At 40.4% G+C, this 13,027-nt stretch overlaps 1 protein-coding gene across 1 annotated transcript in view; it reads left to right on the top strand.

The window, feature by feature from the left end:
* Window positions 1-13,027, top strand: part of LOC121278228 (EH domain-containing protein 3) — an 88,715-nt gene that overhangs the window by 20,365 nt on the left and 55,323 nt on the right. Inside the window, exon 3 of the mRNA XM_041188448.1 lies at window positions 12,499-12,596. Coding sequence (XP_041044382.1) covers window positions 12,499-12,596 — 98 coding nt within the window. The remainder of the gene's footprint in view (window positions 1-12,498; window positions 12,597-13,027) is intronic.

The following is a 13,027-nucleotide window of genomic DNA, read 5'->3' as shown; positions in this document are numbered from 1 at the left end:
TCCAAATTATTCAATTCCACCTTTGAAAAAACCTAGTTTTCTTCAACACAGGTTCCTGGCATTCCAGTAATTTCTTAAATTGTTTAGTAATCCAAGGGGAAAAGAACTTAAAACAACTGCTAACAAGGCAATCTATTTTGCCATGCTCATTATTTGGCCCCATTTCCATATCTGACACTGTAGAAATTTTTCTAAATCCTGTGTTCTAGTGTTTTTTTTTAAACCCATTATCCAGCAACCCCTTCCTCAGATGATACTGTTGTGACCTGTTCTCTGAACTGAAAAAAAATCATTGTTTGTTCATGGCAATCAACCTCCTGGGAAGATGACACCAATGGATTGCCACCTCTGTCCTCTGCTATCCTGATGCATTGCACATAAGCAAACAGCATCCAGTCCACTCCTGTCGCTTGGCATTTCAACACTCCACCCGTCTCTCATGCCCACATGTCCGTCCTTGGCTTGCTGCATTTTTCCAGTGATGCTCAACGCAAACTGAAGGAACAGCACCTCATCTTCCGACTAGGCACTTTACAGCCTTCCGGACTGAATATTGAGTTCAACAATTTTAGATCGTGAACTCTCTCCGCCATTCCCACCCCCTTTCCGATTATTTTCTGCCCCCCAATTTTTTTCCAATTTATATAGATTTTTCTTTTCCCACCTTTTTCCATTATTTTTAAATGTATTTCCATCCATTGTTTTATCTCTACCTTTTAGCCTATTTCAATCCCTTCCTCCCACCCCACCCCCACTAGGGCTATCTGTACCTTGCTCATCCTGCTTTCCACCCTTAATTAGCACATTGCTTCAATAATATCACCACCTTCAACACCTCTTTGTCCTTTTGTCTGTGACATCTTTTGGTTATCTCCACCTATCACTGGCCCTCTATCCAGTTCTTCTTGTCCCACTGCCCCCCTCCCTTAAACCAGCTTATATTTCACCTCTCCTCTATTTTTACTTAGTTCTGTTGAAGGGTCATTCGGACTCGAAACGTGCTCCTATCCGCAGATGCTGCCAGACCTGCTGAGTTTTTTCCAGGTATTTTTTTTTTGTTTTGGATTTCCAGCATCCGCAGTTTTTTGCTTTTATCCACTATATCTGTCTTCCATTTTCTCCTTTTCTCCTCCAAAAACTGTCTCTTATCTACTGTCTGCTCTAGGTGAATGAAGTATTGTATCTTTCTCTCTTTGTTATGCATTAATTTTTTTTTCTCCAAACATTTCCAGCACTTATTTTTCTGCCTGTAGGATATGCAGAACATTGTTTTTTTATGTCCACATCTCAAATGTATTCAGTCTATCAGTAGTCTCTTTGTTATCCATGTCTCCTAAGCATATAACAAAGATGACAAAAGCATGCTTTTCCTCAGATTTGCACTCAGTTTCTGTTAACACGGCCTTCCTTCTGACAAAGATGGTCTTGACTACCTCAATTATCTTTCAAATTTCAATCTCATCTTCCATCGTTCTGTGATAATCTGCCCAAGGTATATGAACCTTTTTCCTTGTCCCAGGATTTCAATTTTAATTTCCTGGGTTAGATCTCTGCTTATCACCATTTTCTTCACATTTTATTCTTAATCCATGTTCCTCGCTCCTTACTTTCACTTTATTTGCAATTTCCTGTAGTGCCTCTTCTGACTCTGCAATCAATGCAGTTTCATCTGTGTATCTCCAATTGTTGACATTCAACCCCTGCCATGTTTCAATCTACATCTCTGAAGATTGTATAGGATGAACAGTTTTGGGGACATGGCACATCACTGGCTCTCGTGCGCTCTCCTTTTGATTGGGAAGCTGTCTGACAAACTGCTAACAGGTCTTGCCACTGCTGATTGATTCCAGTATGGATTCTGAATTATCCTTTTATCATATCAGTTTGAGTTGTCTAAACACTCCTTTACTTCACGATGGTAGACTCTCCAATGACTTCTTGCAGTCTATAAAACATAAATACACTAGGTTTTTGCATTTCCCTGTATCTTTCAATGACTACCCTCAAGTTAAAGATGCCATCTCGTGTTCCTTTCGTTGGTCTGATGCATGATTGGCTATCATTTATCTCTGCTTTTATAGACTGATTTCTTTACAAAATAATTAGAAATCATTTTCATCACCTCGCTTATGAGGCTAATTGTCCTGTGCTCTGAACACTCCAAGGCTTTTGGTTTCTTTGGGAGCTTAATGAAACCTGACTGCATATGTTCCTCTGGTAGGAATCCTGCTCAATAAATTTTGTTGTAAAGGTTTGTCAGTATCCCAATGTTAACAACATTCAGGACACTCTGGCATTATGTTGATATCTTGTGGAGATGGTGGCATAATGTTGGTAATGTCACTGGACAAGCAATCCAGAGGCCTAGCCTACATGTGACTCCAGATCCACAGCAATGACCTTTAACTGCCCTCTGAAATGGACTTGCAAGCCACTCAGTTCAATAGTAATTAAGGATGGGCAACAAATGCTGGTCTTACCAGTGATGCCATGAAAGGATAAAGAGAAAAAATCTTGTTGATCCCAGGTGCTGCCTTTGCTTTCACTGCCCTGACTTCTGTCTAAGTTATCTCTGGTCAGAGATAATTGACCAGTGATAATTGAAAAAATTGAAAATATCAGAAGTTAATTTCCATTGGAATTGATTTGGGGAGGGTAGGGGTAGGAATCTAACAACGAAGCAGACTTGCTGTGAAGTTGAATCTGCTCTAGAATAGAAAATGTCAAGAGCATGGCACTGCTAGCTGCTTGAAACAATGGCTTTATGACATCTTGTCATGGAAGAGGAGACCATGGTACAATTTTCACTTCTAACTTTCTAAATTGTGGTAATAGATCACAAAGTTATTGATCACAGAATCTCACAATGCAGAAGAGGCCCTTCAGCCCATCAAGTCTGCACCAACACGTGAGAAACACCTGACCTACCTACCTAATCCCATTTACCAGCACTTGGCCCATAGCCTTGAACGTTATGACGTGCCAAGTGCTCATCCAGGTACTTTTTAAAGGATGTGAGGCAACCTGCCTCCACCACCCTCCCAGGCAGCGCATTCCAGACCTTCACCACCCTCTGGGTAAAAAAAATTTTTCTTCACATCCCCTCCTTGTATAAATGGGTGTGATAAACATAATTCAGTACACTAACTTTGAAAGGATTTTCTTCTCTTTTTTTCCCCCCCCACCCCCCCCAAACAGGATGTAACACAATATGGATGCAATAAACTTTTCTCTTACTGGTAAGTGGCACCAGGTTTTACCAATGTTCTCTATGCCACATTGAATTAAATCTCAGAACTTTAAAATACACCATTTTAAATTGTATTGAAATGATATGCTACAATACTAAACAAAACGTGCATAGTCAAAAAAAATTTAAAATTCAGATGATATGGTGAGCCACATGGTAAACAATTGCATTTTGTGATCCTATGCATCCTGTGCATTACAGGGGTAGAGGTTAAATACCTGCAGACTGAAAACAGCATGCACATTACACAGCAAAGCTTTACAGACTTAATATGAATCAAATGCCTTATCACAATAAGATACTGTGTTGAGAATGAGACACAATTCTCTAGCAGTAAGCAAAAATCTACTTGGTACATTTTGTTGCCAGTTTCTAAAGGGGCCAATGATCTTTGTCAAGTGCCAAGTTAAATTATCATGAATCTGAGCATTCAGGATTTCAGCTTGGGCAATGCTTTTTTGAGCTCTAAACAAAGCATACTACTGTATGGTAGAATTGCTCTCAGGACTTTGCTGATTGAGGAATGAATTTCTCAATGGCAGAAAAGAACATAAGGCAAATGAAATGCAGGCGATTTTTAAAATTTGATTTGAAGTTTGGTTCAGCCTCATGCTCCTTCTCCCTCACCTTCTTAAATATGAACATTAAGTGAAAAAGCTTGAGCAGCTTTTTTGTGTGGCCTCTTTTTCCACCCCACCTTCAAACACAGAATCACAAAGTGTTGACACTCGTGAGGCAGAAACAGCATTTGTATGTACGTAACACCTCTATATAATGAGAGAGGAGGCATGGGTGTGGTGTATTTTAAGGAGAAAAGTCGGAAAAGCAGAAGGGTTTAGGGAAAGCTTCTAAACAGGTGGGACCTGGGCAGCTGAAGGCATTGTTGCTAATGGAAGGTGTGGGCTGCTGTGATGCACAAAGGCTTGCATTTGTGTGGTGCCTCTCACGACTTGGGGACTTTACAATAGTGTCTACAACTCCAAGAATTGTTTTGCAGAAAACTGGCCAATTTGTGCAAAGCAAGTTTTTGCAAACTGTTCTCCTTGGAGGAAAGACTGTTCAGAGGCGATTTAATAGAGGTGCTCAAAATCATGAGTCCTGTCACGATCTCTCTTTTTGGTTTCATCATACTGCATTAAATGAAAGTGCTAATCTATACAGCAACAGCTTGTGTTTATGTAGCACCATAACATAGTAAAGCAACCCAGTGTTTGTGTGTTATAAAACAAAATTTGACACCATGCTGGAGTTGAAGGCAAGTAACAAAAGCTTGAACGAGGTACGTTTTAAGGTGCATCATAAGAGGAAAGAGGTGGAGAGGGTTTAGAAGGGCATTCCAAATCTTATGGCCTTGGCAACTGAAAACACAGTTGCCAGTGGTGAAGCAGTTAACATAGAGGATGCTCAAGGGGCCAAAATTGAGTGCAGATATTTGAGGATTGGAGGAGATTAGGGTTAGAGAGGGACAAGACCGTAAGATGTGAAGACAAGGATAAGATTTTAAAATTGAGATGTTGGGAGCAAGTGTAGGTCAATGAGCATAGTGATCATAATGAAGTTAAGAAGATTTGGTGCTAGTTATGCATGGGCAGCAGAGTTTTGGACAACCTCCAGTTTATGGAGGGAGGCTGTGAGCAGTTATTAACTTTGATTATTTTCTCCGGTAGCACTTAAGCTGGCAGATGCTGTTCAATAGATGACGAAAGTTGGTGCGACTTTTAGTTTTGCAGTATATTTTTACACATGTTCGAGGGATCAGGGGGGAATGGAGAGAGATGGCATTTATTCACTTGTGAAAATGTTAAATTAAGATTTTTCCTTCAGTTGGTTAAGCTTTCATATAATTCTGCAACCATGACAATATACAATAAGCTGGATGAAAGTTTAATTCAAATGCCAGAGGCATGTCAAAGTAACATTTTTCAGTGTGACTGTTGGATTCAACCTGACCATTATAACTGCTTGCAGCATTCCTGAGAGCTTCAATCATGTAATTATTGCAGTTCATAGCACCATGTGGAGGCCACCATAGAGGCCATTTGGCCCATGTTTATACAGGGTTTTTGCAAGGCCAATCTAAATTTAATGCCACTGCCCTATCCTTTCTTCATAGTTTAATACCTTCCTCTGCTTCAGGGTAGGGTTTGGGTGAAGGGAGACTTAGAAATCCAAAGTGAGGTCAATGTATTGGCACAGTATAAGAGGTGTGGGTAAAGATGAGCAGGGTGGGACGGATAGGGACAGAGTTTTACAGTTTTTTTTCTTATTCAGAGCATAAAGTCATTGCAGGGAATACAAGTAAAAAATAAGTTAAAGTTACTTTATCTGATTGCTTGAAGCATCTGCAGTAAGATGGATGAATTAGTGTCTCAAATAATAGAAATTATTTTCATCTGATCATTACAGAAACATGGTTACAAGGTGATCAAGTTTGGGAAATAAATATTCCAGGGTACAAAATATTTCAGAAAGAGTGGCAAAGGAGGTTGGATAGCCCTTATGGTAAAGGATGACATAAGAACATTATTGAGAAAGGATGTTGCCTCTGAGGATCATGTAGCAGAATCAGTATGGGTGGCAATTAGGGATATCAAGAGTCAGAAAATACTGGTGGGAGCAGTTTGTAGGACCCCTAACAGTGGTTATACAGTTGTGCAGAGCATTATTCAAGACATTATTGGAGCCTGTAACAAAGGAGATGTAATCATTGAGGGACTTTAATCTTCATATGGACTAGGACAATCAAATCAAGAATGGTCCAGAAGATGAGTTCGTAGAATATTTTCATGACTGTTTCTTGGAGCAGTACATTGTGCAACCGATTAGGATAAAGCTATCTTAGATCTAGTATTCTGTAATGAAGCAGGGTTAATTAGTAATGTCATAGTAAAAGACCCACTGGGAAATAGTGGCCATAATACCATTTGAGTTTCAGGTTAAGTTTGAAATTGATGTATTCCAATCAAAGAAAAATCTTAAAGCCATATGAGGAGGAGAACTGGCTAAGGTTAATTGGGTAAATAGACTAAAAAGGTATGGAGGTAAATGAATAGTGGGAAACATTTAAAGAAACAATCCAGAATGTTCAACAAAAATATATTCCAGAAGGACACATTCTTGGCTCACTCAGAAAGTTATGGATTGCATTAGATTAAAAGAAGATGCTTGCAATGTTACAATAAACAGTAGCAAGCCTGAGAATTGGAGTGTTTTAAAACTAGCAAAGGGCCACCAAAAAGTTGATAAAAAGGAAAAAAATAAAATGAGAAACTGTATAAAACTGTATGTAATATAGTTAAGAGCTTTTAAGTATATAAAAAGGGAAGAGTGGCTAAAGTAAATACTGATCCCTTAGAAACAGACAGGAGAAATTATCATGGGGAATGAGGAATGGCAGAGGCATTGAACAAATATGTTGTCTGCCTTCGCAGTAGAAGGTATAAGTGTCCATTTCTGGTATGGAAATAACTTACAGGCTAAAATGGATGAGGAAATTTAATATCAGATAAAATATTGGAGGAACTTGAGGGACTAAAATCTGACTAATCCCCAGGACCTGATGGCCTACACCCTAGGCACTGAGCACATCGAGAGACTTTGGGAGCATGTGGAGGTGAAGCCAAAGCCGTGGAGCACAAACCTCCAAACGCCTCATCTGATCAACCCTTCACGCACCACCTGACCTGCATGTGTCAGTCTGCAGATCATGCATTAGACTTATCAGCTATCTTGGAACAGTAGAAGCAAGCCATCCTCAATCCTGAGGCACTGCCTGAGAAGGTGACCTTGGAATCACTGAAACCATCTGTTTCTAGGCAGCCTGTTCCATCCCTTCAATTTTTTTAAATAACTTTGCTATATCCAATGTAATCTCCTCTTCCAATGTTTCCAGGTTTTTCTTCATGTTTCATCATACCAGGCAGTTTCATAGTCAATCTACACTGTACCGTCTTACTTCAACATCCTTTATTGCATGTGAAATCCAAAATAACCTATAGTATTCCAGCTGTTCTGCTTTTATTACATATTGGCTTTTGTATTCTATACCTCTTGCCTTAAAACCATAGTTTCCTATTATCTTTTTTAAAAGCCTTATCCACTTGGAAGTGTTGCTCTAAATCCAATTTGGACAGCCCAGGTCACAGTACTGTTTTGTGGATTGCTTCGAATCCTACAGCAAATTTTTGTAGGTCATGTCCATTCACATTGTGGTGAACGGTCTGATCTGGGCAACCACAGTTGCAAACTGGACTGACATTGAAGGTCCAGTTAAGGAGAAAGTATGATCTCTTTGCATGAAGAGTTGATTCTGTTGAGAGACCACTTTTTCGAGGGAAGTCAATGGCTATACTGGTCAACTCACTCGACCAATCTTTGGCAAAATTGGTGTCAGCCCGGAGATTTGTCCTTTTTTTTTCCTTTGTCAAAACCTGTATCACTCAAAGCATTCAGTATTCCAGAAAGATTTGTGATTGGAGTCACATTTAGTAACTTCTGAAGGTCTTCATAGATTTGCAGTTCTGAGTTGGCCTCCGTGCAGTCAAACTCGTGTTTTTTGCCTCCAGCACCCATCAAGAGGTGGGACATTAGACAGGACTGGGAGCTTTTGTACATGCTTGATCTCTATGTACCACTGATTATTTGCATTGGGTTGACGACTGTTTCCAAGCGCTGAGACTACTCTTTGCCACGCAGGAGCTATGAAGGATCCTGGACTTTATAAATAGAGGCATGGAGTGGAAAAACAAGGAGGTTTTGATGAACCTTTATAAAATATCGCTTAACTCTCCACTAGATTGTTGTCTCCCCATAAGATGCACTATGTGCTTTTATCTTGCATTACCCTTCAACTTGCTCATTTCTTTTACCTTTTTTCTGTGTTGATCTCAAACCATATCACTACTTCTGTGATGCTCACCCACATTTAACTGCTCACCTTGAGTTCTGATATGAGTTGGGGATGTTTCCGGCAGATGTCTTTGCCAGAATCGACATCTCCTCGGCTCTCATCCTGCAGGAACCATGCATCACTCTCCCTTCCTGCACAGCCTGCAAGTCTCGCTATGCATGATATCAAAATTCAACCAATTTTAAATTTGCCTAATTTCACTTGAACTACTCTTGCTCCTTCCTCTATTTTTGAATTTCACCTTGAGCTAAATTCCTGTTTTGGAAATCTTCTTTTCTTCCTACCTCACTTTGTTGCCATATTCATTCTTGGACTGTTCGTATGAACTCTTGTATTCTTTTCAACTCCCTTAGTGATGTCTGTGCCATGAGTTTGTTTGCCCATTTTTTAAAAATTGTTTTAATAAAGCATTATCTACATCTACAGCAGAATATGTACTGCTAGTATAAGTTTTATTGTAGACGCTATTGCAATACAATGGCATATTTAGAATTAGCAAATGTAAATATTACCACGTGTTTGGCAACATCAGAGCGGTAGCGGAGTTGTGGAAGTCATTTTTCTCCCTCATGTAGATGCTGAGTTATACATGTTTTGACTATTGGGGTATGAATTTCATGCTGGGGTATTGGAACTGCAACCCTTCCACGTGGTTTTACTACGGTTTATTCTTGTTCTTTTTTATTTTATTCATTCACGGGATGTGGGCTTTGCTAGCTGGGCCAGCATTTATTGCCTAACCCTAGTTGCCCTTGAGAAGGTGGTGATGAGCTGCTGCCTTGAACTGCTGCAGTCAATGTGGTGTAGGTACACCCTTAGTGCTGTTAGGGAGAGTTCCAGGATTTTGACCCAGCAACAGTGAAGGAACGGCGATATATTTCCAAGTCAGGATGGTGAGTGACTTGGAGAAGAGCGACCAGGCGGTGGTGTTCCCCATCTATCTGCTGTCCTTGTCCTTCTAGGAGGCAGTGGTCTTGGGTTTGAAGGTGCTATGGAAGGAGCTTTGGTGAATTCCTGCAGTGCATCTTGTAGATGGTGTACACTGCTGTTACTGTGCGTCAGTGATGGAGGGAGTGACTGGCATCACATCCACAAACAATCAAGCAGACTGCTTTGTCTTGGACAATGTCCACCTTCAGTGTTGTGGGAGCTGCACTCATCCAGGCAAGGGGAGAGTATTCCATCACACTTCTGCCCTGTGCCTTGTAGATGGTAGACAGGCTTTGGGGAGTCAGGAGATGAGTTACTCATCACACAGTTCCTAGCCTCTGACCTGCTCTTGTAACCACAGTATTTATATGGCTAGTCCAATTGATTTTCTGGTCAGTGGTAACCCCCAGGATGATAGTGGGGGATTCAGTGATGGTAATGCCATTGAATATCAATGGGCAATGGTTGGATTCTCTCCTTCTTGGAGATGGTCATTGCCTGACATTTGTATGGTGCACATGTTATTTGGCACTTGTCAGCCCAAGCTTGGATATTGTCCAGGTCTTGCTGCCTTTGGACATGGATGACTTCAATATCTGAGGAGTCAAGAATGGTGCTGAACATTGTGCAATCATTAGTGAACTTCTGACCTTATGGAAGGAAGGTCATTGATGAAGTAGCTGAAGATGGTTGGGCCTAGGACACTACCCTGAGGAACTCTTGCAGTGATGTCCTGGAGCTGAGATGACTGACTTCCAACAAGCATTGTGAGCATTGCTGGCAAGGCAAGAATTTACTGTCCCTGATTGCCCTTGAAGGTGGTGTTGAGCAGCCTTGAACGTCTGCAGCCAATCTGGTGCAGGTATATTTAGTGCTGTTAGGAAGGGAGTCCCAGGACAGTGAAGGAATGGCAATTATAGCTGCAAGTCAGGAAAGTGTGGCTTGGAAGGGAGCTTTAACATAAAGGTGTTTCATATGTCTGTTGCCCTTCTCCTTTTGAGGTGGTAGAGATTTGGAAGGTGCTATTGAAGGAGCTTTGACGAGTTGCTCAATAAACTCTGGGGTTGAATTTACTTGGAAGTTCTTCCGATAGCCTGCCATAAATTCAGCAATAAGTTCCAGGAAAACTGCTTACACAACCACATGTGAAATTTCTCAGGTTTCCATTAAGTTTGCATTGCTAATTACCTGTGGAAATTCTGAACCAGAGAGAGTCTCAGGGATAATGTGTGGGTGCTGGTATATACACTAACCTGATTGTCAAAGCCCTTGGATATCAGGAAGAAAATTGATTCCTGAGGTAACAGACCCAGAACTTCTACAGGGATTCCTTTGAGGAAAAGTGGAATGTGTGAGAGACTGCAACCCTGTCAAGGGATTTGGGTCTGAGAAATTGAATTATTTCCAGTATGTCTTTAAATGTAAAAAAAAAAAAATAAACTTATTGAAGAATGGGAAGCCCATATTATACAATGCTACTATCGACAAGCGAAATTAGATGAGGTAAATAACAAATATGTAGGTTCTGGAACTGTGCATTGCTGTCCTTCGCTAGTTGCTTTTGTACAATTGAGTGGCTTGCTAGGACAGTTAGTGTAATCCATATTGCTTTAGACTGGAGTTGCATGTAAGCCAGGTAAGGATGACAGATTCACTTCATTGAAGTGAATTGGTTGGGTGTATTACCCCTAACAGCACTGTGGGTATTCCTATAACACATGGACTGCAGCAATTCAAGAAGGCAGTATATCACCACCTCTGTGAGGGCAACTAGGGATGGATAGGTAGTAAATGTTGGCCTAGCCAGTAATGCCCACACCCCGTGAATGAACGAATTTTAAAAAAATTACAGCAATGATCATTTTACTAGTACCAGATTTTTATTTCCAGCTTCTTTAAAAACTGAATTCAAATTCTCAAACTAGAATTTGAACTATGGATTTACCTGTCCAATAACGAATAGCTATATGCTACCATCTGGCAAGTCCTCACTGGCAGAGAGTATTACTAAAGGACCATCCTGACTAACACCAATTTTTCTTTGTAATTAGTTGGAAGAAACCCAGGCCCATGGTGACTTATCTGTCTCTATCTTCCAACAACGATTTTTCTCTTCTTCCTCTCCACCCCAGTGTTAAGTACTTAACCTGTACTAAGTTTGCTTTATTTCTAGTTTGTCATAGAGTTTCAAGCGCACAACCAGATCCCAGTCCTCCATACCCAGCTAACTGAAGATTTGTCTTGATCAATTCTGTGTAGGGAAAATGTAATTTCAAAATTGCTTATGCTACATGATAAATTCTGCTCAAAATGCAGCTCCTGCCCCCACACATTTATAAGCATTAATGCACCCTCAATCCACCTGGCAAATCAGGACTGGAGGTTCATTCCAGTTCTCTATTCTTAAAATCATTGCATTCCAATGAAATAAAGCAATACGTGGATAAATCCATGGATGTGCAGGTCACAGTAAAAATTTGCTGATGGCACAAAACTTGGAAGTATTGACAACTTTTGAGGAGGATAGTGATAGACTTCAGGAGGACATAGGCTGCTTAAATGGGTGGACAAGTGATGGATGAAATTTAATGCTGAAAAGTGTGAAGTGATGCATTCTTGATAGGAAGGGCATTTTTGATAAAATATGACATCCTAAATGCAGTGCAGGAGCAGAAGAACCCGGGGGTATACATGCACAAGCTGTTGAAGGTGGCAGGGTGGGTTAAAAAAGCAATTTAATGAGGCATTTGAGGCCCTGGGTTTTATAAATGGAGGCAAAAGTGCAAAATCAAAGATGTTATGATGAACCTGTATTAAACACTGGTTTGGCTTCAACTAGAGTATTATTTAATTCAGGGCAGCACACTTTAGGATGAAAAGGCATTGAGAAAATATTTACAATGTTCCTAGGGGATAAGAGACTGTAGTTAGAAGGATAGATTAGCAGAGCATGGCTGTCGTCTTTAGAGAAGATTTGAGAGGAGATTTGAAAGAGGTGCTCAACATCATGCACTGTAGAGTACATAGGGAGAAGCTTCCCTTTTGTGATAGGGTCGAGTTTAAGGTGATTAGCAATAGAAGTAAGGGCAACATGAGGAAACACTTTTCTACAGAGGTTAGGATCTGGAATGCACTGCCTGAGTGTGTGGTGGAGGGAGGTATAATCGAGGCCTTCAATAAAGAATTGGATAATTATCTGAAGAGGAAATTTGCAGGGCTACAGGGAATGGCAGGGCAGTGGGGCTAGCTGAGTGAGCTGTGCCAGCACAGACATAATGGGCTGAATGGCCACCTCCTGTGCTGTAATTATTCTTCCATGTGTGTGTGTGTTTCATTCACTTTAATATAGCATTATTTCATCAAATCTTGTGGTTAATACAAACAAACACCAAAATTGTTTGTCTTCTAGATTTATGTGTGCCCAGTTGCCGAACCCTGTGCTGGAAAGCATTAGCATCATTGACACTCCTGGCATCCTATCTGGAGAGAAGCAGCGCATCAGCCGAGGTGAGGTTTTTTTGTGACTCGGGTTTAAAATAAAAAAAAACATCCTAGTTGTGTTTTAGTAGTGTCCTCTTTTTTTAAGAGGAAAACGGACACCTGTTTATTGCAGGGCCCTTTTGTCAGTGTACCGAGCCGCACTGGTAAATTAAACTTCAAAAGAACACAAATAAAATATTCCAACTCATCATATGATGTTCAATTCCATCTTGCATTGAGATATGAAGTGTTTGAATGCTCTAAAACCATATTTAAAAGCAACATCCATTTATTTTTTTCCCTATAACTTATTTCCTCTCCTGTGATTGACAAGAATGTTGATACATCACCAAGTATCCAGACAAGAAACAGAACTTGTACTGGGTGGGAGTTACCTGGGAACAATTGTTTTTTGCAATGTGTAGGAGCTCCTTTCATATAAGTTACTATGGTGAACA

Source organism: Carcharodon carcharias, chromosome 5 (assembly GCF_017639515.1).
Source record: "Carcharodon carcharias isolate sCarCar2 chromosome 5, sCarCar2.pri, whole genome shotgun sequence".
NCBI classification, from domain to species: Eukaryota; Metazoa; Chordata; class Chondrichthyes; order Lamniformes; family Lamnidae; genus Carcharodon; species Carcharodon carcharias.
This window is presented reverse-complemented; position numbering and strand designations above follow the sequence as displayed.